Source organism: Lissotriton vulgaris, chromosome 6 (genome assembly GCF_964263255.1).
Source record: "Lissotriton vulgaris chromosome 6, aLisVul1.2, whole genome shotgun sequence".
Lineage (NCBI taxonomy): Eukaryota > Metazoa > Chordata > Amphibia > Caudata > Salamandridae > Lissotriton > Lissotriton vulgaris.
In genome coordinates this window covers 696667463-696690549 of record NC_141694.1, presented here as the reverse complement: position 1 = coordinate 696690549, position 23087 = coordinate 696667463, and the positions used below count along the sequence as shown (strand labels likewise).

General features: G+C 42.6%; 1 protein-coding gene across 1 annotated transcript in view; it reads left to right on the top strand.

Annotated features, from left to right (window-relative positions):
- The window catches only part of LOC147707857 (uncharacterized), a 910329-nt gene that overhangs the window by 638246 nt on the left and 248996 nt on the right, over positions 1–23087 (top strand). The window contains exons 37-39 of the mRNA XM_086925682.1: positions 1735–1844; positions 12396–12545; positions 17972–18025. Coding sequence (XP_086781808.1) covers positions 1735–1844; positions 12396–12545; positions 17972–18025 — 314 coding nt within the window. The remainder of the gene's footprint in view (positions 1–1734; positions 1845–12395; positions 12546–17971; positions 18026–23087) is intronic.

The window sequence follows — 23087 nt, the reverse complement described above, 5'->3', positions numbered from 1 at the left end:
ATGTCTGTATTAATTCAGGCTGAGGAGGAAGCGACGCAGGCATGTATTCGTTCTGGAGGAGATTTCTCTAGGCTCAAATGGAGAAGATTAACCCATCTCATCATTGCGCCCACGGGTCCTCTTGAAGGAGATGTGACCTTCCTCGGCATATTAACTGACGCTCAGAGTATTTGGACTGAACTAGACCGGACTAACAGGGCGCTAACACCTACTAACACGGCCTGCACCCCGCCTGAGCCCTTCTGCTCCTCTTACAAAGAACAAATAAAATAAAATAAAATAGTAGGTTGGCTTGGGTCGGAGTGTCTACGGAGAAGATGGTGTTGGGAGGCGGTATAGGGGAGAGTCCAGCACAGGGAAAGAAAAGCGCTTATATAAGGTTTGCTTACAGGGACCAGACACACACAGTGTTTCCCTGGCGGGAGCGAGCAGCAGCATGGAAGAAAGCTATTGAATCAAAAGCATTCTGTTGAGTTAGACAACAAATCTAATAAAGCATTAGAATGGGGCTGACTGAAACCCTGCTCTAAATATATGTTATGCATTGGAAACTATAGATCTGCCTCTTAATGCTAGTCAAGCTGCAATGAGCTAGCTCTGTAAAGGCGTATTGTCCATGCAGGTTCACAACGGTATGTGGAGTAGCATGCGTATACAACCCTCTGTAGTTACTAATTTCCTTGCAGAGCGCTTTCATATTTCCATTTGCCTCATGTAACATATTTTGCTTCTATAATGGAAATCTTGTAATGGAAATTGTATCATATTTTGTGAGTAAGAGAATGTTTTTGTGCTAGTTTTATGTGTACTAATAGTAAACCTCTGTCACATCCTCCCGTACATAGACATGGCTGCAAACAAGTAGGTTCTCGTTAAAGGGCCTAGGTCTCCACTAAACATTGTTTAAAGTACAAAATGAGGGCCCTGGTCATTCACATACCACGCTGTTAGGGCTAGCGCATGTGTGGATTAAGGGCAGTCACAGACAGGTCCACCTCCACATGCCAAAATGACACAATCCTACCTTTGGTAAACATCAAAGGTTTGGAAAGGTGCAAATCATTTTCAAATGGCATGGTGATCTGTCTGAAAGGGCTGCAATCCTGTGGAACATCACTGTGTATTGCTGTACCACTTCCAAAGCCCATGGTGCGCAACTGTCTAGCAAACACCCCCATATATAAAGCAGGAACTCCAGTGGAGAAAATATAGCCCATTTGCTCCACTGGAAAAGTTGATGGTGACTGTATTTCATTTTTGAGACAGAAAGACTTTTAAGAGGGAAAGATCAAATATTTAATCTTATTTTCACTTAATTAGCTCTTAAAATAACCTGTCCAAAGTGTAGTGCTGGACTGGCTACTTGAGAACTTTGAGATTTTCCCATTGGACTGCAAGGTGGTTGCTAATATATTGAATAACTGTGCTTCAATTTGCACTGTTTGGGCAGATATGTTTCTAAAAGCTTCATTGGTGGAGAACACCCGCTGTACACACATACATCCACAGTCCATTGACAAACTACAATACAGAGAACCATCGGTGTAATTGTGCTTCCTGTATTTCTGTAAATCTCCAGTAACCATGATTATATTTACTTACGTTTACAGTGTGCAAATCGGGTACGGTCAGCATGACATTCTCAGTACACTTGTAAACTAAAGATAATATTTGATAACCCCTGGACCGTTTGAGGTTTAAGTTGTACTGTTATGCTTTCTTTTGTTGTCGCAGAGCTCTGGAAACATCCCGTCATGAAAGAGAACTTCTCAGCCACAAGGCCGCACATTCTGGAGGAATTCGTTCAGAGGCTGATGGAGAGCTGCCAGGCCACAGGCGCTGAGGTAAGCGCGCCATTCATTTCACCACAGAGCTTGACTATGTTTACTTAGCTTAATCTCCTTTCATTTGCTTTTCGGAAGCCAGCACCATATGCGAAGCTGAATAACAAACATGGCCGTTTGTCTAATATGCATACAGCATGACGCATGAAATCTGCTCTCTGTCAGCACGTTGTCAGTTGTACATGGAATCACACTGGGACACCTCGCGGGAACAGTTTCTCACTTCCAATTCTATTTTTTGAAGCACTTCTTTATCAGGAAATGGGATGACACCCCAATACAGTTCAAATCAAAGCAGCAAGTTGACTGTACCTGGCAAATTTAGCTGTGAACGAGAAACGTCTATTCCCATGAAAAATATCAAGCAACGCGGTGACATTTTTTCTCTGAATAACTACGTCATCATGGCAACCATTTTATGCAGTGCTCACCGCCAGGACACCCTTAGGTAATAGTTGCGCTCTAGAAGCTTTATTAACATAACATAACATAACATTAATAACTGTCACTGACTACGATATCACAACGACTTCCTGGCTAATATCTTATCATTCGGATCCCCGGCCCTGTATACAAAGCACGTTTTCTGTATTTCATCATAGATGGTAGGAAGGTCTCTCGAGGATTGTCTAACCCGTGTCTGCTGAAGAAGAATGAAAGTTCAATTTAAGAGTGGTGTGGGCAAGAAGAGAAAGTAACGAATGGGCTGGGGATGTGGGGGTAAGGGCGGATATAGAGAGAGGGAATAGCATTTGTGATGTTATCTAGGTACCGCTGGTATATATGGTTTTATTTAGAATTTGGGTGGTGATACCATTACCTACCCACCTGTCGGCCACGGTTTTTAGAGAAGGGTTAGTAGAAGAGGCTGTGACAGTCTGACAATAGCCATGTTAGAGATTCTTTCAGAGTGCATTAAAAGAGACTACATTGTGGGGAAGGTAATTGGATATCAAACGTGCCGAAGCAGCAGTGTCCCTTTAAGTAGTGAGTTTTGGATAAACGTAGGGAAGTATTGAAAACTAAAGACAATCCCTAAAATGAGTCCCTGAAAATGTGGCATGAAATGGCAACACTTGCATGGTAGCAGTACTACGGACGTAATTAAACCTGTACTCAGCAAGAACACTGTAAAATTTAGAAACCTATCGCAATTCATATGACATACCCCAAATCTTTTTCAATTTGACCTATACTATAATATGATTGTTATATCAATTTCCCAAACCTATTGTCTCTATTAATCAACTGTAATAAATGAAGAATATCTTCTTAGTAGTGGCAACAGATGTCCATTGTAGTGAGAGCCTCAGGTGTCCGAGAGATCATTCAGAGAGGAAACGTCCCCAGATTTGACACTGGACATTCGTCCATTTTGATTTTAGTTAGAAATGTCACAACAGCCTCCTCCACCCATGCTTCCTTGAACATCCACCAGAATGGGGATTGGAGCAGAACAGTGATTTTCAGGCAGTTTGCATGGTTTGGGCAGCTTAAAAAGATGATGCGACTTGCGTGCAATTGATGTGGTATTGGGAGGGTAAAATAAACCACATATCCACCACACCTGTACATACTAGCACCAGATGTACCAGAGCTGACTGTGGTAATAACTGTTTAGTTTTCAAGATGCAGCACGTTATTATTTTAGTTTTCAAGTCATTGAGAATGAAAAAGCCATTTTGCATAGATGCTGCTTTTGTTGCAGTCTCACATTGTAGGTGAGTTGCAAAGAGTGTGATGCTACAATCAATCATTTAATCAATCACTCGGATTTGTATAGTGCAGCTAATCACCACTGAGGGTACTTTTGGTGCTAGGATTCTGCTGCGATCAAACCAAAAGACATTTCTGAAGTCCGTGTGTGAGGATGCTGTTCAGAGGTGGAGGAGAAGGTTGTTTCAGGACTTGGCGGCAATTAGAAGAAGTAGTGTTCTCTGCAGTAGCTTCAGCAGATACGGAGCATGTGAGCCAAGCCTAGGGAGGTGTCTGGAGGGTTAATGGTAGTTCAGGCAGTGGTTGATGTATGGTGGTCCTAGGTCATGGAGGGCCTTGTAGGCGTGTATCACCAGCTTGAATTGGCATCTCTTATGGACGGGGAGCCTGGGGAGGTTCTTGACGTGGGGTTGATGTGGTTCCATTTGGGGAGGTTGAGAATGAATCTGGCGGCTGAATTCTGTATGGTCTGGAGTCTCTTCAGGAGTTGGGAGGTGATTCCTGCGTAGAGCGCATTACCGTAGTCAAGTCAGCTGGTGACTAAGGCTTCAGTGATTGTTTTCCCGGAGTAGAAGGGAATCAATCTGAAGATTTTTCGGAGATTGCAATGGGTGTGGAAGCAGTCAAATACGACAGTGTTGATGTGGCCTTTCATAGTGAGTTTGCTCTCCAGGAAGATACTGAGATTGCAGGCATGGTCTGGGAGGCCTCGGGTATATGTGCGCCAGCTCCCCTTTACTGAGGTAGGGCTTAGCTCCCCCCTGATCCAGAACCTCCGCTCCTGCAGCTGTGGGGGTCTTCTCAGCCTTGTGACCCGCTCAAAGGCCCCCTGCCACGTGTGGCTCCTCTCCGACTCCAGCTGCAGGGTCCCCTCAGCCTTGTGACCTGCTCCACGGCCCCCTGATACCCCTCGATAACTCAAGTTGCAGGGCCCTCTCTGTGCGCCCAGGTGCAGGGCCTTCCTCCCTGGTTCCCCCTCTGCGGCCACACTTGAAGGGACTTGTCCCATCTTTGTGCCCAGCTGCAGGGCACTGTCACCCTGGTGCCCCGTCCAAGTGCCCAGCTCCGAGACCCCTGGCCCTGTTGCCCGCGCTTTTCCCCAACTTTAAATGTTGCCCTGCCTTGCCCCCCTCGTGCCCGGCTGGCAGGGTGCGGGACCGCTACGGCTGTTGCTGGGAGTGCGCCCAGGCCGAAGGGACTGGGCGAGCCATACATGTCAGGCAGCGAGGCTTGGGACTACCGAGAGAAACGCATGTGACATACGGGGGTGCTGGTGGGTCTCAGAAGCAGCTGACTAACTTACTGAAGGCACTCAGACTCAGGAGATGCGCATGTTAAACAAGCCAGCGAATGTCCGTCCCGCTGCTCTGCTGGAGTAAGTGTGGTCATGCAATGGCGGACACGAAGGAGCTGGCCGACACTGAGGAGAGCAAAGGAGGCTACTCCGACTTCAGCGACTCAGAGCTGCTGCTCGTGGACCTGCCAGACGCACTGCCTGCACCGACATGGCTAACGTCCCCGGATCCGAGGGCGAAATGACAGCGGCGCTCAAGACTGTGGACCTGGGCGGGCACGACATGGAAAGCTGCATGCGGCAGTACGGGTCGGCCCGGGACTACTGCCGGCTGGCCTCCTACAAGATCGTCAGGGAGATGGTACTGCTGCAGCGGCTGAGGCACCCCAACGTTCTGCAGGTAACGGGGGCTCCCGGGCAAGCAGGGAGTGTGTGCGGTTCATGGCTGGACGGACCGGTGAGCTCTCCAGCCATGGTAGAGAGTGCGGCGTGGCAACAGTGGGAAAGCCTCCTTCAAGCTGCAGCTCGAGGCAGGGGAACCGCGGGACATCCAACTCTTGATTTTTAAAGCGGCCTAACGAAAAGCGTCAGTGACTGACAGTCAACAAACCGGCAAGGACTCTCATGGACCTCTTTACTTTTTCTTTTGCCTGGCCGCCATTTTGCTGCTGCTCTTGGCCACTATTTTCTGAACTCTGACCCGCCATCTTGTCCATTCCCTCGTCCTTTACCCCTTTCCCTCGTTTCCCCCTTGACGATCTCCCGACCCCACTTAATGGAACTCTGCTCTCCTGCTTTTTTTTTTTTCCTGGTCTTGACCTGAGAAAATCTACTATGTGTATATGTATATAGGGATAACTCTAATCACTGGTATATGCAGTAGACCTTTGTACTCTACCATTCTTATGTGACTCTTAGAGTATATCCATTGGTATCCCTTTATGTTTATAGAGATAACTCACTAGTATATGCAGTAGACCTGTGTACTATGTACCATTCCTATGTGACTCTTAGAGTATATCCAGTCATATCCCTGCCCTATGTATATAGAGATAACTCTAATCACTAGTATATGCAGTAGACCTTTGTACTATCTACCATTCCTATGTGATTCTTAGAGTATATCCAGTCATATCCCTGCCCTATGTATTTAGAGATAACTCTAATCACTAGTATATGCAGTAGACCTTTGTACTTTCTACCATTCCTATGTGACTCTTAGAGTATATCCATTTGTATCTCTTCCTTGAGTGACTTTACTAATTGTACATTTACAATTTTTCTTTCTATTTGTATCTCCTCCTTGTGTGACTTTACATCTTGTACTTTTGCAATTTTTTCTGTGTGTATCTTTTATGTAACGCATGTAATCCTAAATCCTTATGTTTTTCAACTGGTTCTTATGTAAAGCGCTCTGACACCTTCGGGTAAAGTTCGCGCTATATAAAATCGCATTAAATAAAATAAAAAATAAGTGTGGGTGTGGGTGTGTGACTGAGTTCGGGTGGCCTCTAGGTGTTGTTCCACGAAGTGGTGTTGTTTCCAAAGAACCAACCAACCAAAACCCAATCAGTGGTGTGCAAAGCCCAGAGAATGTACTGCGTTCCTCTATTTTGGACTGAGGAGTCTTTATACTGGCCTACAGATGAATGAGTGCCCACTTCACCACACCATTAATGGACCGCTCGATACTGCCACTTTTGTAGAAATCGGTAAATATTAATAATCCAGCACCCCCTTCTGATCCTGATGTAACTTACCCCTTGTCTGCAAAGTCCTAGGCAAGATGTGGGTGGCCATAGCATCGTTCGGAATAGTGGGTTTCTTACGTCCCATTGCTTGGATCTGCTCAGAACACAAATGCAATTTAACTACAGATGTCACTGCATCAATCCAACATGAATGATATGAACAATCAACTGTGGGGACCCTAACTTTGATAATTTTTTTTTACATATTGTAGCAAACTGAACGCAATTGCCCCTCCCTCCCCAATTGCCCCAAATAGTTCAGCGGAAGCACTGACAACCTTTTTGCTCGGTTTACTGGGAATCCTCGGAAATGTGGTGTGCTCACCATGTGGACTGACACCTGTTAATATATAGATCTTAGCATTCTGCCTAATAGGCTGTGTTCCTAAATGACTCCCTATGAGTTTGATCACTTGCGCAGAGTCCTGTGCTGAAGAAACTACTAATTTAGAATTGGAATCCTGCTTCCATTTGCCAGATTGGAAAGCAAGGTTGTGATTCTGCTTGTTGGAAATGTGCAAATACATACCCTTGAATAACATGGCTTCTGGGCCTCCTTTAATTATACTCGGAGCTACTGGGTGTTTTAAACCAATGCAATATATAATCTATATTTGATTATAAAATATCAATACATTCTTGGCAATATATGAAAAAGTGACAATACCAAAATGCTTTACAATAAATGTGTATTTCTCAATTAGAAATACATGATTAGGTTTGCACAATAGGCAAATATAATTTGGTACTACAGAGGAACAGCATGATTAACCATGTGACAGTGACATTCAAACCATTGGTCACAAAATACATCCCTTCCGATCTATCAAACATTCTGCTTTCTTCCCTCTGCAGTGGGTCTACCAGTCGTTTGTTTTACTGGCTCTTAAGTGTAGTTCATCGTCAAATGTAATATCACTTACTCCTCCAAAGTAGGTCTGCAGTAGCAGAGCCACTTCAGGAACTTCTTTCTCTGAAAAGAACGAAGACAAACAACAAGCCAAGGGCAGAACTATTTATATATCACTAGGTTTCAAAAAAGACATAATGCACAGAAAAACATTCTAGGCTACAGTGGGCAGTGTAGCATGTTTTTCCCTTAAAGTCACAAAGTTTAGCTTACATTCTTAAGTATCTGGCCATTATTTAATGGATACAATAATGTTTGTTGTAATATAACAGCACAGCTGTACAGATATCCACATCATGCTCATTCGTTACAGCACCAATAAACCTTCCTTCATACCGTAGTTAATTCCCAGACGCACAAATACTAATATTTTTATCCCTCACCCAAAATGTAGGAGTTTTCACAATTAAACTAAACAGTCTATTGGTCGTTTTAAAGTCATGCAACTGACAGAGTGGCTAAGAGTCCTGACAATTTACATTGTGTCATTTTTATTGAAACTTATTCATTTTAATATGGAAAACATTTTAAAGTGTTGTTTTAATTCTGTTTATTTATTCGAGTGCTTGTGGATACACAGTATTTTTTGTTTTTCCGTCTGGTGCGTACACAAATAAATCAGAAGGTTTTCCGACGCGTGAGCTGGCCACATACAGTTGTCCATGTGAGAAGCACGGATTCTCCAAATCTAGTCCACACACTTGCAGCGATTGTCCTTGTGCTTTGTTGATTGTCATTGCAAAAGCGAGTCGCACCGTAAACTGTAAATGTTCAGTATTGGAAAGATTATGAGGGCCCTGGGGGGCCGGGGGGCCGATATTTAACAAATTGTTATTTTTTTTTGCCAGAAACATTCGTGGGAGTGTACTCAACAACTTTTAACATTTAAAAACATTTTGTTTTGCCAGAAACCTTTGCGGTAGTGTACTCAACAACTTCCCAAAGTTTCATGGCGATCGGATGAATGGTGTAGTAATGCATAAAGGACAAACAGACATACTTTTGTTTTTATATATATATAGATGATACATTACTAAGTATAGCTCTTTGATCTTAAGCTATTCCATGGATCTCTCTGTGAAGCATTGGGCTATATTCTGATCTACTTTGAGAATAACTCTGGCCTTTTCATGTGCGTCCTAGCTGATGTTGGTAGTTTTCTGTCATTGTAATGGCTCATCTTTTGTGATAAGTGATTGTATTATTTTCCTCATCATGTGTTCTGTTTGGTGATAATCACTGTGGGTCTAATGGTTACCCATGTAATCCATCAACAAAAGAAGTGCACAGAATTTTTTTTATAGGAGACTCTTATCGGTAAAACAGTTACTTCTCTTTACCAGGTGATAACAAATATGTGAATATTGACTGTAAGCACCAATTGCTTTCATTCAGAAGTACACACGAGGAAGAGAAAGAGGAAGAAGGAAGAAAAAAGGGAAGCATAGACTGAGAAAGCCTCTCAGAATCACCAACGACCCATTTTAAAATTTACGGCCCCCCTTATTTAACTCATCATTGGTGTTCCACAGTCTTTCAGTATGACAATACCCACATAGAAAATCACTGTACTTAAACAGGGATGTAGTTTCTTTCAAACTATCTCCTGTCCTTGCCCTTGCCTGAATAATGGTGTTGATGTTGCCACCAAACACTTCTTTCCTAACTTTTAACTATTCCTCTCTCTAAGTAGCTGAGAATGTAAAGAATGATGTAATTGGAACACTACCCACCCAGCTAGTTAACTATGCTTGCATTGCTCATTTTTATGATTAGTTACAATCTCAAATTATTCTCTAGTGCCCATCAAAAGATGTTTCCATTTAGTACAAGTCAAATTCAAAGCTAAATATCCTCTTTCAGTTTCTCAGACTCTGATAAGACATGAGGTAAATGAAAGTCAGGATGTTCTTGTCCTTCACCCTCTTGACTTTGTAACACAATTACACTTCCCCAATCGCTCTTTCCGATGCATCTGTTGCTGCAGTCAACTTCTTAAAAGTATGAGGATCACACAGAAGTGATGCTTGAATGAACATCTCAAGGAGTGCCTTAAACGCTCTTTCAGTTTGGTCATCTCAGCGAAAAACCCTTTCATATTTTCGTTTTTCAAAGCGCAGGTGATGTCATTGGTTATTTCAACACAATTCTTAATCAACTAAGAATATCAATTTGATAATACAAGGACACTTTGCGCCTCTTTAATACTAGTCTGTAAATGGCATTCCTGGTTAGCTGAGACCTTCTTTGATTCATAGAAAGGCCTGCCGCATTCAACTGCATCCAAGATACTCAACATCTTCTCTAAATCACACTTTACTGGTTTGTAAGACACATGAGGTTGCTGCAGCCCTGTAAACAAACTCACATGTTCTTGATGTTCCATTAAAGTCATAGAAAACATCGGGATATCATCTAAACAGGGCAATATAAACTGATTCAAAAAAATCAGAAAGTAGTGAATCCATGAGACACAGAAAAATGTCAAGGACATTGCACTACCCAAGAGACATTACAAGATATTTGAAATCTGCATGGTGTGCGGAAAACCATTTTCCACTTGGTTGACCTCCATTATAAAGATTATCAGCCAGATTTATCATTGTCCCGTTTTGTGAGTCCTTAATAGCGATTATTAAGGAATCGCCATTAAGGACTTGCAAAACGGGATTCATGTAGGAATCGCGAAATAAATAGCGATTCCTACAGCTTCCTTATTTGCAATTAGCAAATTGCTAATCGCAAATAAGGAATAACTCCCCATTCATTCCTACGGGCCTTTAGGCCCATAGGAATGAATGGGGAGTTATTCCTTATTTGCGATTAGCAATTTGCTAATCGCAAATAAGGATGTGATTTCAAGGGTGCCAGGGGTGTCCAAAGGACACCCTGTAGCACCCCTGAAATGAAAATGTAGACTGATGTTGCGCACACACATGTCCAAAGGACATGTGTGTGTGTAACATACAACTTAGAAAAATGCACAAAAGTGATTTTTTCTCCGTTTTCGCTATTTACCACGAAGTCAGACTTCGCGGTAAATAGCGGCAAAAAATAGCGAATTCGCAATTTTTCTAAGGTTCATCAATAGCATTTAAGGAATCTCAAATTGAGATTCCTTAAATGTGATTGCAATTTGAAAAATCGCAATTATTTGCGATTTTTCAAATTGAGAGTTCATGACCTATTGATGAATTCCAAATGCCATTTTTGCGGGCGCAAGCGGCCGAATTTAGCGATTCGCACCGTTTGCGCTCGCAGAAATGCTTGATGAATCTAGCTGTATGAGCACCTCTCAAGACTAGTTTGGCGAAAGCTTGTGCTCCTTGAACTGACTCCAAAGTATTCTTTGCAAGAGGCAAAGGATGTCAATCCTTAATCATAATTTGATTTAAATGTGTAATCTTTAATATAAAACAACAAAAGTCCTCAGCATGTAGATAAGTAGGTGCAATATTTTGCGAATTTCTCTGCAAATAAGTCTTTAGAAGCTCCTTCTCTTTTTTTCAAATAAGGATTAACTACACTCAAAAGGAACAATAGTGCCAACTTCACTTGGTATGGTGCAGTCATATTCCTTAGGAGGAGAAACTGAGCAGATCTTGGACGTGGCAAAAACTGGAGAGAAAGCACGATGCTGCTATAGCATTGAAAAACAGATTAGCTACATTTAAATTAGATTTGTAGGCCTTCATATCATAACTTGTTGACCAGTAACTTTCCGAAGCATATCAAAAATCATGCCATGATAGTGATGACAAATATATGGTTCCAGTGTACCAAATGACAGCCCGTAACATGTTTGTGTTGGTACTGGGTCCATGGTTCCGAGTTCTTTCTCCATGGTTTCCAACTCCAGCTTCATCAGTTGAAGTTGAGAACTACTAGAAGAAGAATCTGCAGGACGTTGGCTCCTTTGCTGTAATAAAGAAATGTTACTTCACTTTAACTGCACTGCTCCAGTCTGTTCTGTTAATCAGCATCTTCCCACAGCCACCTTCTTTCTTATTGTCTTTTTTGTAATGTCTGTTCAATTAATAGTACTAAATCAATAAGTTCAGAAAATGCATTAGGACATTCCCAACTAACCAATACAGCTTCTTTCTTCAAATAATTTTTAAAAAGAGTTGTTTGGGCTCCTTCAACTCAAGTAGCTTCACCTGCTATACATTCAACATTCAACAGCATGGCATAAAATGTATATCATTAATAAAAAATGATAACACGGATAACTGTTTGTCATGACTGTGATAGCTCCAGCTAGCCCATTCCTCTATGTGATGTTAAGCATGCACACCCATAAACGTTCACGGATAGCATGTCCCTAGTACGGGGTGCTCATGCTGCCTTCTTCTGGGAGCACACTGTAACACAGATTTCTTAGGGTCGCCAAATTAATATCATACTCTGAATGGTAGGAAGCTTGCAACTTATCAAATGTGTCTAATTATGGAAATACATGAGAAAGCCACACGTAGGTCTGGATGAAGACACACCCATTAATTGAAAAACAATTGGTCCTGTTTAGTAGTGGTTGGTGCTGTGGAAGAGTGGCGGGCAAGGTGGAGGAGAACACAATAAATAAAATCAATAAAAAATAAAAAAACTTACCTGCAGCCTGCCATGTTGCACTCTTCTGCTCCCCTTCTTGCAGGCACAGGCTCCAAGACTCCGCTGTGGCCAATCCAGATGCTGCTTTCATGTCATGAGAGCAGTGTCAGGATTGGCCTGAGCACTGAGGATTTGCGCTCCAAGGGAGACTGGTGGCCTGTACCTGCTGTCTCCAACCCAGCAACACAGCTTCTGTCCCTTATGAGTATTTTACCTGTCAATCACTTCACTGCTTTGTGCTAAAAGTTAACTATTTTGTTTTTTCACAGGTTACTTTTGGCAAAGATCATTTGCAGAGGTGCCTCACCACCCTTGGCTGTGACATAATGGCAAGAGAGCGTAGCAATTTTGAAACATACTCCATGTTTTATGAGAATGTGCTGCAGCAAGAACATCAGCTGCTGTATCAGAAGGAGCAGGTAATTGTGCCATCTTCACTGAAGGCAATAGACCGGAAGGGAATGAATACTAAGCACGTACAGATTCTTAAGCTTCTAACGTTATGATCAAATGTGTTAAGGCAAGTACTGACTAGACTTCCCTCACACCTCCCCATCCATAATCTAGTAGCTTGTGCTTTGGCTCTTATGAAATAGAATAGTGATTGCCCAATTTCCCAAAAGACCGTTGTCTCAGTCACCTCTGTCAGAATGTGAAGTGTGGAGAAGTGTGGCTCAATGGTTAGAGCGGCAGACCCTGATGCAGAAGTCTGGCCCGGGACCAGGGTTAAATTCCCCGCCTCGGCGGGTCTTGGGCTCAAAATTCCACGGACCTGATCATTCTCGCCTCGGTGCCTATTCCAATCATGTAGTCCCACTCTGCAACTCTGGGCAATAGCTTGCTTAATCTCCACAACGGCCCCCACAACGCTAAGGATGCCTGGCCTCCACCTTGGGGGTGCCCAGGAGTGGACACCTCACAGGGAAAGCCAGGATGGGTTCCACAGTGGTATTCGTACAAGCGCCTTGAGACCCTTTGCGGGTGAGTAGTGCGCTATACAAGTATCAATTTACATTTACAAGTGAATGGATAACAGTTTACTCTCTAGTCCTTTCCAGGAAGAGTAATGCACATTGCTGGCCAGTGTGAGAAACCTTGCTGTGTTTATTCTGTCGTCTCTAAATTGTGGTGATAAGAAGATGATTCCATGTCTTTGCAAATTAAATAACTTTTATGGGGAGCATGAAACAAAAGGAAAGTAAAAAAATGAGTGAATTGTCTTTTCATATGTGTAGCTTTAAAACTTAGGGCCTGATTAGGATTGCGGTTTTCCCGCATCCTCCGGGCCGGCGGAAACCACCGCCGGCCCGGAGGATGCGGGAAAACCGCTGCGGAGGCACAGAAGTCCCATCGCCAAATTAGGATGGCGGTGGGTCTCAAAATCCGTCCGCTGCTTTTCCGCCGCTGTCGCCTTCCGACCGTGGCGGAAAAGCTCTAACATGGCTGGCGGTGTCTGTCAGACACCACCAGCCATATTAGGATAGCAGAAAACATATGGTTTTCCACTGCGGCTTTTCCGCTGTGGAAAAGCATACGGAGATTGCCTTCGGGGGCCCGTTGCGGGCCCCCTTGGTGACGGGGGTGGGGGGTGCACATGGGGGGTACCTATGGTAACCCCCTGCATTTGCGTGGACAAAGCGGCGGGCACCGCGCAGTTCCTGCTGCTTTGTGCATGCAAATGCCGTGCATGCTTTTTTAACATTGCGGCGCGTGCAGCTTGAAGCTGCACCCGCCGCAATGTTAAAGATTGAGGATGTGACCGCCACCCTGGCGGTCACATCCTAATCTGCACGGAGGGACCTCCACAGCCCCTGCGGACGGTCCCTCCTACTCTATGGTGGCGGACGGACTCAGGTCCGTCCGCCATCATAATCGGCCCCTAAGTTTGAAAATGTGTTGAATTAACTGCTGAGCATTGCCTTTATGGGTGAAAGGAAATCCCTAATTAACAGTCCCTTAGAAGAGGATACCACCTGGTTTCAAAGATAATGTTGGGTAGGAAGAAGATTAATAAAATATTTTTGTGGGATGCAAGTGCTTTATTATACTTGTGCCTTGACTGATAATGAAACAAGAAACTATGAAGGCCGTTGCAGCATCATATACCACTACTAGAAGTTCATTCATTTTGAAACTGAAGTGTAATCCTGTCCTTGAAGCTCCACCATTTCTGAATAAAATAAATCCACACCTCATGCACAAATGTAGCACACTGTGGACACACTGAAAAACATCGGAGTTAATTGATGGTACAGTTTCTTGACATTAAGTATAGAAGGTTAACTTCCCCTTCCACTAAAATCCACCACTCCACCACATGCTACAAGGGCACAGTTTATGGAAGGAGGCGAACATCCTTTACGACACGAATGTTACCCTGCGCTACCATTACGACGCGTCTCTTACAACGCAAGTCGCAACCACGACTTGCGCTGGAGGGCGCTCAAGGATAAGGAATAGTTAATTTACTATTCCAACACCTTCCCTACTATCCACGGGGACTGGTGTTGGAATAGTAAATTAAACTATTCCTAAGTCCGCACCCTACAGCGCAAGTCGTGGTAACGACTTGCGTTGTAAAACACGCGTTGTAACGGTACGCGTGGTAATAGCCCGTGTCGTACCGTCATACATCCATGGAAGGATTATGCTTTTAGCAGGCAGGATTTGACCTTGCAAATATCTAAATAATGGGTCCACAGTGTCACTCTCCAACTTCAATAACTACTGTACCTGGTGTAACATTTGTACATGTATACACCTTCCTATTTTACTCTAACTCCTACTTCCCTTTAACCTCCCAGCTCATTTGATTTACAATTCCAATCCTAGAGTATTCTAGTCTGTATCCAAGTGTATACTTCTATCTCCTGCACACTGCCACCTGCATTCCATAATGTCAATTCCATTTTCTCTCTTCCAGTATTTCTGAATATGCCATTTTGTTTCATTCACCCACACTTTACGTTCCCAAGTGGTGACCCCCATCAGTCAGGAGACAGCCCTGCCAAGTTTCCCGGATCCATGTGTGACTAACTCTTCCAGCTCAGGTTTTTCTTTCCCTTTTTATACTCTCTTTTAGACTACAAATACCGAACTGAAAAGAAAGAAACCTAAATTGAATCTGCTGGTTACAATTGAGAATATTTTTAAATCTGCAAAACAACATCTAACCCTTATGAGGAACCATCAAGACATTATTCTGGTATATGGGAAAGATCTCTAGGAATTCAACATGGCTAAAGGCACCAGGACGGTCATATGTGAACAGTTCATACAGGACAGACCTTGTATAAAATCTTATATTAACAGCTAGGGCTACCCAAAATAACGTTGTGGTAATTTGGGTGACTCGCTTCATACAGGACACTGGATCCTGACTGTGTCATTTCAAGTTAATTATGTTTAAAAATCGTAAACTATAGTATATTAGTCCAATGTGTACTATCAAGAAATATCAAGATAGTTGGACAAAGTTGTTTCTGTTATCCTAACAAAATCACTTTGTGTAGTATGGTAGTAGTAAATAAATAGTTAATCTTGGTGCAGAATATCTAACCAATATAGTTTTGTATAGCTATTAAACGCAGTAAGTATTCAGTGCTCCAAATGGCCACAAAGAGGTGTGCAAGTGAAAACAACATACAATTGTTTATACAGTAAAGTACAGGACATCAATAATTGCTTTGTGCAGCAGGGCTCCAACCGGGGCACTCAGACAGTAAGCAGATTAAATATAGCAAATTAAATATGTCCATAGTATCTCTGCAAGTGTTGATGCTTCAACCCTTCCACAAGAAATAGTCCTAAATCTTTCTATAAAACCCTTGATGAGCTTTATAAACTCATGCTTACTTCCAACTATCATCATCAAATTGACTGGTTATCAACAAAACAAAGGGCAATTTTCAAGCGGCTGATCCTGATCTTTAAAGCCATCAATGGTCCATCTCCTACCTGATTATCTTAAATGCTTACTAGATACTTGTTGTACCCCTACCATAGTCCATCCAACTCAAACCTTCTCATCTTGGCCAAACCTTTACAGCAGCTTCATGACTCTGCTCTTTCAAGCTCATTTGTCTCTACCTCTAGAATCCACTCTTTGCTGTATCTCCTCTCTTCATGCTTTCAGAATTGCACTAAAGTCTCATCTGCATATGCTTGAAAGTGAACACAAATAATTCTCATCAATGGACTCGCTTCCTCTTATTCCCTACAATGCAATTATGAATGTTAACTGTTTAACATGTCTACTGTAAGTATGGTAGTAGTGAATAGTGTCTCTAAGCCTACATTCAATATGCATTTTGCGCACTATCATCTATCTGTTACCAACCAAACTGTTTATGACCTGATGTATAGTATTCGGGGTATAGCATTTATTGTCATTTTTCACCTATTCAAAGGGGCAGGGGTATTTAATTACAGTCAATCCATGGGATGGGACCTGCCAGTACAGCTTAGGTGCCAATGCAGGGTTTAGACAGAGATGAACAACTTTCCCCTAAACTACATTTGTAGCATATTTAGTAACAATCCTTCTTCACTAATAAAAAAAAATTGGGGTAAATATTTAATTGTGCACATGTTGTTCTTTTAAACTTACAGTGCTGACTTATGGAGGATATGACTTTTATCACTACGTAGCCAATGAGAAAGGGCTACTGCAGTCTATACAGTGAGATACAAGGTTGAACCCTGTCACTGTAGAAACATGTTAATTCCATATTTAGCATGAATCCCTTTTGCATATTATGCACCCAGGCCTTGTAGACGCCAAGCATTTATTGATAGGTAGCTTAGCTAATGTAAATGTAGGCTTTTTCTACAAGTACAAAATAGTTTACTTTGACATGTGTTGGCTGCAGAATTTGATGACAGCAATTGAGGCCACCAATGGCAGTTCAGAAGCCATGCTTTTAGAGTCACCCATCATCTGGTGTAAGACAACACAGCCAACGTTTCACACCTGACTTTTATCCAACTGCTCCAAGTTGATCCATGTTACTGTGACTTTACCAAAGAATCAGATATGACAATTCGATTTAACTGCTGTTATCCTTATTTTAGAACAGAGCATATCCACTACACGATGTTTGGCAACCTGCTGGTGTTCAGAGTCAAATACGCCAATTCATCCAATCAGGAACAAGCACAGTGACCAATTTAAAAAAAAATACTTCCCTACAAGCACTATCTTCAATCTTTGGTTTGGAAATATAACACACATCCTTCCTAGCTTGGATGAAAGGGGACTTCCTTGGAGCAGAAGACCCCATTCATATCAAGCTATGGCAATGACCGCATACAACAGAGATGAACCATTTGCTCTTGAGTTGCTCTTAAGCTGGCCGACTGGATGTGCCCACTTGTGTTTCCACTGCTGCAGATTGCCTGTGCGTTATTCTTGGTTTTGTAGATTGTTTTGTTCTGATTTGGGCACTAAGTGCATGATTTCCGTGGGCTAAACTGTTTATGTATTCTGGGCAACCACCAATTCTAGGAGGCTGTTAAAATACGCCCCAAGTTTAAGGATAAGCAGCTAGAGTAGGTTAAGGAACACAGTTAAAAAATGCTTCCCTAAATGATAACAATAAGAGATTCATAAAAAGAGCTGCAGAGCAAACATGGGTATAAGTTACATGTTTAAGGGATCTAACAATTGAATTAAAATTACAAGGAACTGTGCAAGATTAAATGTTCCAGATACCAAATATTATGTATTCTGACAGCCGCCAACCATCGTTTTTTTAAATGTGTCTTTTTATGTACTGCTTTTGCAATAAATATCAACTGAGAAATTTTCAACTACAATTTTCTGATAATGCACTTTTGATTGTAGGAACTACAAGCATTTGAAAGTGGTCAGGAGCAGGTTGATTCAAGCACTATTCAGGTTTGTTTTTGAAAATGATCTTTGTTTTTTAATCGCCTGTGCTTTAGTTGTGCTGGCATTTACTGATTTTAAACTACACATTGTCTTCCAGTTGACGCCACATACAACTGCTCTCAATGTCTTTTTAACATTTGATAGCACAAAATACTACTAGATAATACATTGCAACATCACTCCAAGATGAATGATAAAACCATTTAAAACTACTGCAACCATAAATAGCTATACCTTTTGGTAATGCGGGGAATGAGATTTTGATATCAATTTATGATTAATTTAATAACGTATCTCATTCATCTATTTTGGACCGCTAGTATCTGTCATTGAGTAAAAGACAACCCCTGTATAGGTTTAGACAAACCCCATTAACGGACGCCACTCTGAAGAACCACTTACAACTGATAAAGTTTAAAAGTTTTATATAAAGTCAAAGTTAAATGCAAATACAATCCTCTCGGGATCAAAGTATACAAAAGAATACAAAATCAATTCCACATTCAGCAATTTAAAGCTTCGATGTGAAGTGGTTCCTTGGCGTCGTCTGCAGAAAGAGAAAAAATATCACGTTAAATCTGTCCCTACTCTATGCTATGTGACATCCCTACTTCGCAAGTTCCTAACCTAAAAAGGTGTCAGCAGTTTGACTCCCAAAGAAGTTCAAACTCTCTTAGCCTCTAAAGGTAACTTAAGTTTAAGAAGCAGTACCCTTTCTGCCTACCCATCCGCTCTTCTTAAGGGTCCTCGGCCTACTGCTCTCTTGCGCTCTGATCTCTCTCAGCACATCTGCTCAAGTCATCTATGCTTCGCCCTTCTCTCTCTCCCTGAGCTCCCTGCTGGGCTATTCGCTATGGCTAATCGCTATCTTCTTCCCGGGGTGCTGTCCCTAAAATACACAATCACAGTGTGGGTGGAACGCCCCTTGACGCCCACCACGGACTTTCCCCGATGATGTCAGCTTCTGGCTTCTTCCATTGCTTCATCTCTTTCGTCGTCCGTTAAGTTGACCTTTCTTCTTTAGATGTCATCTTCATCTTCTTATTGGCAATTTCAATTGACACTTTCAGATCAGAAGTCATATGAACTTAAACAAGACTTTAACTTACAACTGCTATTCTTTGACCTTCTAGGTCCTGTGAATGGTCATTCAAAAACAAGTTCCAAATTCTTAGCGCTTCTCATCACGTTCAGGCCATAAACCTTGTCCAGCGTTGTCACCTTAAATCTAACAAGTGCTAGACTTCTTGGCTCTCACGTCCACATCAAGCTATTTACGACTCCTGTAAGTCCGCTAAATTACATACATCGGACTGTGTTCCTGCTAACCCTTGGTCAGTCAGGTTAGAATCACAAATGACCTAAACCTTTCTAACATTTCTACAAAAAAAAACCTTCTACACAGTACAACCTTTAACACACATTTATATATTCGTATTTAGCTAAAGTCTTGATTATACTCGAATACATTTTACATAGAATATAACTACATAGAGTACGAGGTTATATGCTTATTCGTTACATCGTCGTATGTATACTTTCTGCGCACTTCTCCACGTTACATTTCTCGCCGCTTCTTCATTTAACGTTTTCACACGTACATGAATTCTACTTTGCACGTTCTACATTTCGTAAGCATTTCTACATATCATCTCTACATCAGCCCACTACGTATACGGGCCTTCTAAATCTAATACATGTTCTAAAGTGAATACAGTTACATTTCCTATATTACTTTGGATTATCTCAGTTTTCTATATGCTATAAGTGTCACTTCACATTACGATATACGTTTCATTCCTACGTTTATACAATGTGCTTGTAAATACGGCCTATACATAATTTCTATTCAAATTTGCGCTCTCTCAGTCCCCCCTTTGATGACTTCTAGGAGTCATCACTAAATGCAATTTGAATAACATCTCTAAACAGAACTAGTTACAATATTCCCTCTCTTCATCGTCTCGAGAGCTCTTAAGCTTTTGTACTGTTGATCTTGTAAAGCAGCTAATCTCCTTTCTTGCTCTCTCATTGTTCGTTGTAACCGGTTCGATCTATACCATTTATAGAACTTTACTAAACCTAACAATGTGATTATACAAATTAATACTATCAATATAGGCTTTATTATGTACCATACTATGCTTTTCCCAAGGTTGGCAAACCAACTCCCAACCTTTCCTACTCCATGACCAACTTTTTCCCAAACATTTGTTTTTGATAAATCTTCGATCTCTTGATGAATCTGTGTAATGTTCCGTATGACTTTCTCAAGTGGTTTTGAATTGTCAGGAATATAAGTACAACATTCCTGGACCTTCAAAGCCTTACAAACTCCGCCTTCTTTTGCTAGCAATCCCCCCTACTCCAGGGTACATGAACGTAATTTCCGTTCGCGATTTCTCGCAAAGGAAATGCTTCCATTCGCATTAGGTCTGTATCCGGGGACCTTGTAAGTGAACTCCTTCTTACGGATCCCTTCTTAGACCATCTTTCCTCCCATCTATCCAGATCTCTCCATATTCTAATACTCTGAATCAATTCCCTTATGTGTACCTTCAGCGCGATCGTTCTACGCTCATCCAGATCCTGATCCGAGCAAGTTAGCCTATGGTTACCCTGTAAAGCTTTAGTTCGTGATAGGTCTATCATATATCTATTTGCTAAATTCGATAAATTTTCATGAGCTGACCTCGCTCTCCGAGTAACATCCTTGGATAAAAACAATATTTCATCTGGTGCGTACAATTCTAATCTCTCTATTTTCACTGGGCCGTCAATTATTTCATCTAGGTCTGACTTTAAACTCATTACATCGAGCCGTTTTGCTTTTATTTCAGCTCTCAGTATGTCAGTCCTAGGTGGTTCGTTCATACCTCTCTCACCTCCACTATGCGCCCTACGCCTGAACACAGGTGAGTTATGAGGAGTTTTCCTTCCATCTCTTTGTTCCCACCTCTCTAGATCCCAAGCCTTTCCATCTTCCCGTGGGGTGTGGTGGAACATTACTCCATCCCCCATCCCTACACTGCGTCGTTTCGGCTCGGTTTCTCCAGATACGAGATAGGATCCACCGTTTTGTTCAACATCACTGTAACTCGCTTGCTGTCTGGTGTCGCTCAATAAACGATAAGGTCCTTCATGGCTCCCCATGCTCCCGCGATCTCGATCCTGATCACCAGAAGTATGGCGGGACGTTTCGCGACTCCCTACGTTGTCATGAATTTGTCTACTATCGCCGGATGCATGTCGAGACGCTTCGCGACTCTCCATGTTTCCGTGATTCCAATGTTGCACTGTTTCACCCGGGGCATGGTGTGTGCATCTGAAAGTATTACGGTACTCCTGCGTCCTTTGTTCTCCTTCACTAAAGGTGACGCGAGGCACTTCGCCACACCCTGTGCTCCTGTCATCGCACATTTGCCTATTGCCGCTGATAGTAGGACAATTAATTCCTCTGCTTTCTTGACTCCCTCTCTCCCACTCCGGGCTGCTTTCGCCAGCTCCACAATGAGAGAGAACCCGGTTATCTTGGTCTCTCCATTCAGCTCCTGTTTCTACACTTTTATTCCTAATCTCCTCGGCAGTATCCCAATCCTTCAGGTATTCCCTTAATTCCTTAAAGGTCTTCGGTTTTGGTCCCATTAAGTCCATTGGCCCTCTTTGACGCCCTTGTTCTACCCAAGGACCTGTTGCCGCATCTAATGGGGTACTCCGACTCATCGGTGCTAATATCTGCCTCTGATCCCTATTGTCCATCTCTGCCCTGTCCCTGTCCCATCGTGCCTGTTCCTCCTGCTGGACCCCTTCTGGGTTGTAGATTGACACAATAGGGCCTATGGTAACCGGTACTTGTAGAGCATCTGGCATTTGGTAAGACCTTGCATGTTGTGTTTCTGGCATTTTCTGGACCACAAATCTTCCCACTACTCTCTGTTCGGAACTAGATTGAGGTACCTCCTCCTCTTTCTTGGCATCCCACTCTGATACTGGGATCGATTTATATTCTCCCCATCTAGCTCCGTCCTCTTGTGGTAATATAGGACTTGCGGCCCCTCCGCTGTACGGAGGTGGTCTATCTGTCAATAGCCTCTCTATCAGTTCCTCTTCTGTCTCGCTTTCCTCTTCTTCTTCTAGAGGTTTCCTCTCTCCCGTAACTTCTAGCATCGGGTACAGTTTATCTGCTTCTATCTTTTGTACTCTCCATTTCTTAGCTTCCTCATCCCATTTGGCATCCTGTACTGCCTTTACCGATCTTCTCACTCTTTCTTGGCGCCTCTTTACGCTCTTTTCGTGTGCTGTTCTAAACCATACACTAAGTGCTTCAAACTGTGTTGGCCTCGGTAGAGGTCTTGTTGCGAGCATTACCGCTTTTAGTTCGTTCAACACATCTAGCTTAAATGTTCCAAATCTCGGAAACGCCAGTTCCTTGTTCCCTTCAGTTAGCTTATTCCACTCGGAGATCCATAGTATCGAGTGTAAGCCTACATTTACTGCCATATAATAAGCTGGTGTGCCTTCTGGTGGAGCTTCCTCTCCGGCATATAAATTTCTTCTATTCCTCCTAAAGAGTGCTCTTAAACTCTTAAAACACTTCATTTTCGATACCTTACAACTTTTCCCCTTATTCTTCCTTGTTTACGTCCCGATGACAACCAACAACCAATCCCTACGCGGCTCTCGCTAATCGGCCTATCTCAGTGCGACTCTTCGCTGACGTCTGACAAACTAACCAATCTCAGCGCGGTTCTATGCTGACGTCACTCGTTTCTTCTTGCAGCAATTCTCCTTCTTTCTCAATTTGTCTCACGATTTCTCATGCGTTTTCATTCATACATTGAAAAATGACTACTTCCGTCCAAGCGATCACTTTTCTCTGACTGTACGGCCACAGTCTAACTGTAATTGTCACCTCAACTGACGAAACGTCTTCCCTCTTACGGTCAGACGATCGCCTCACTGATAGGTTACTTACACACAGTAAACGTACGACCAGCGTCCGTTACTCATTCGCTCACTCATACGCTCCCCCTATCATCGGTCTGTCGGGAAATCAATGGTACCTCAT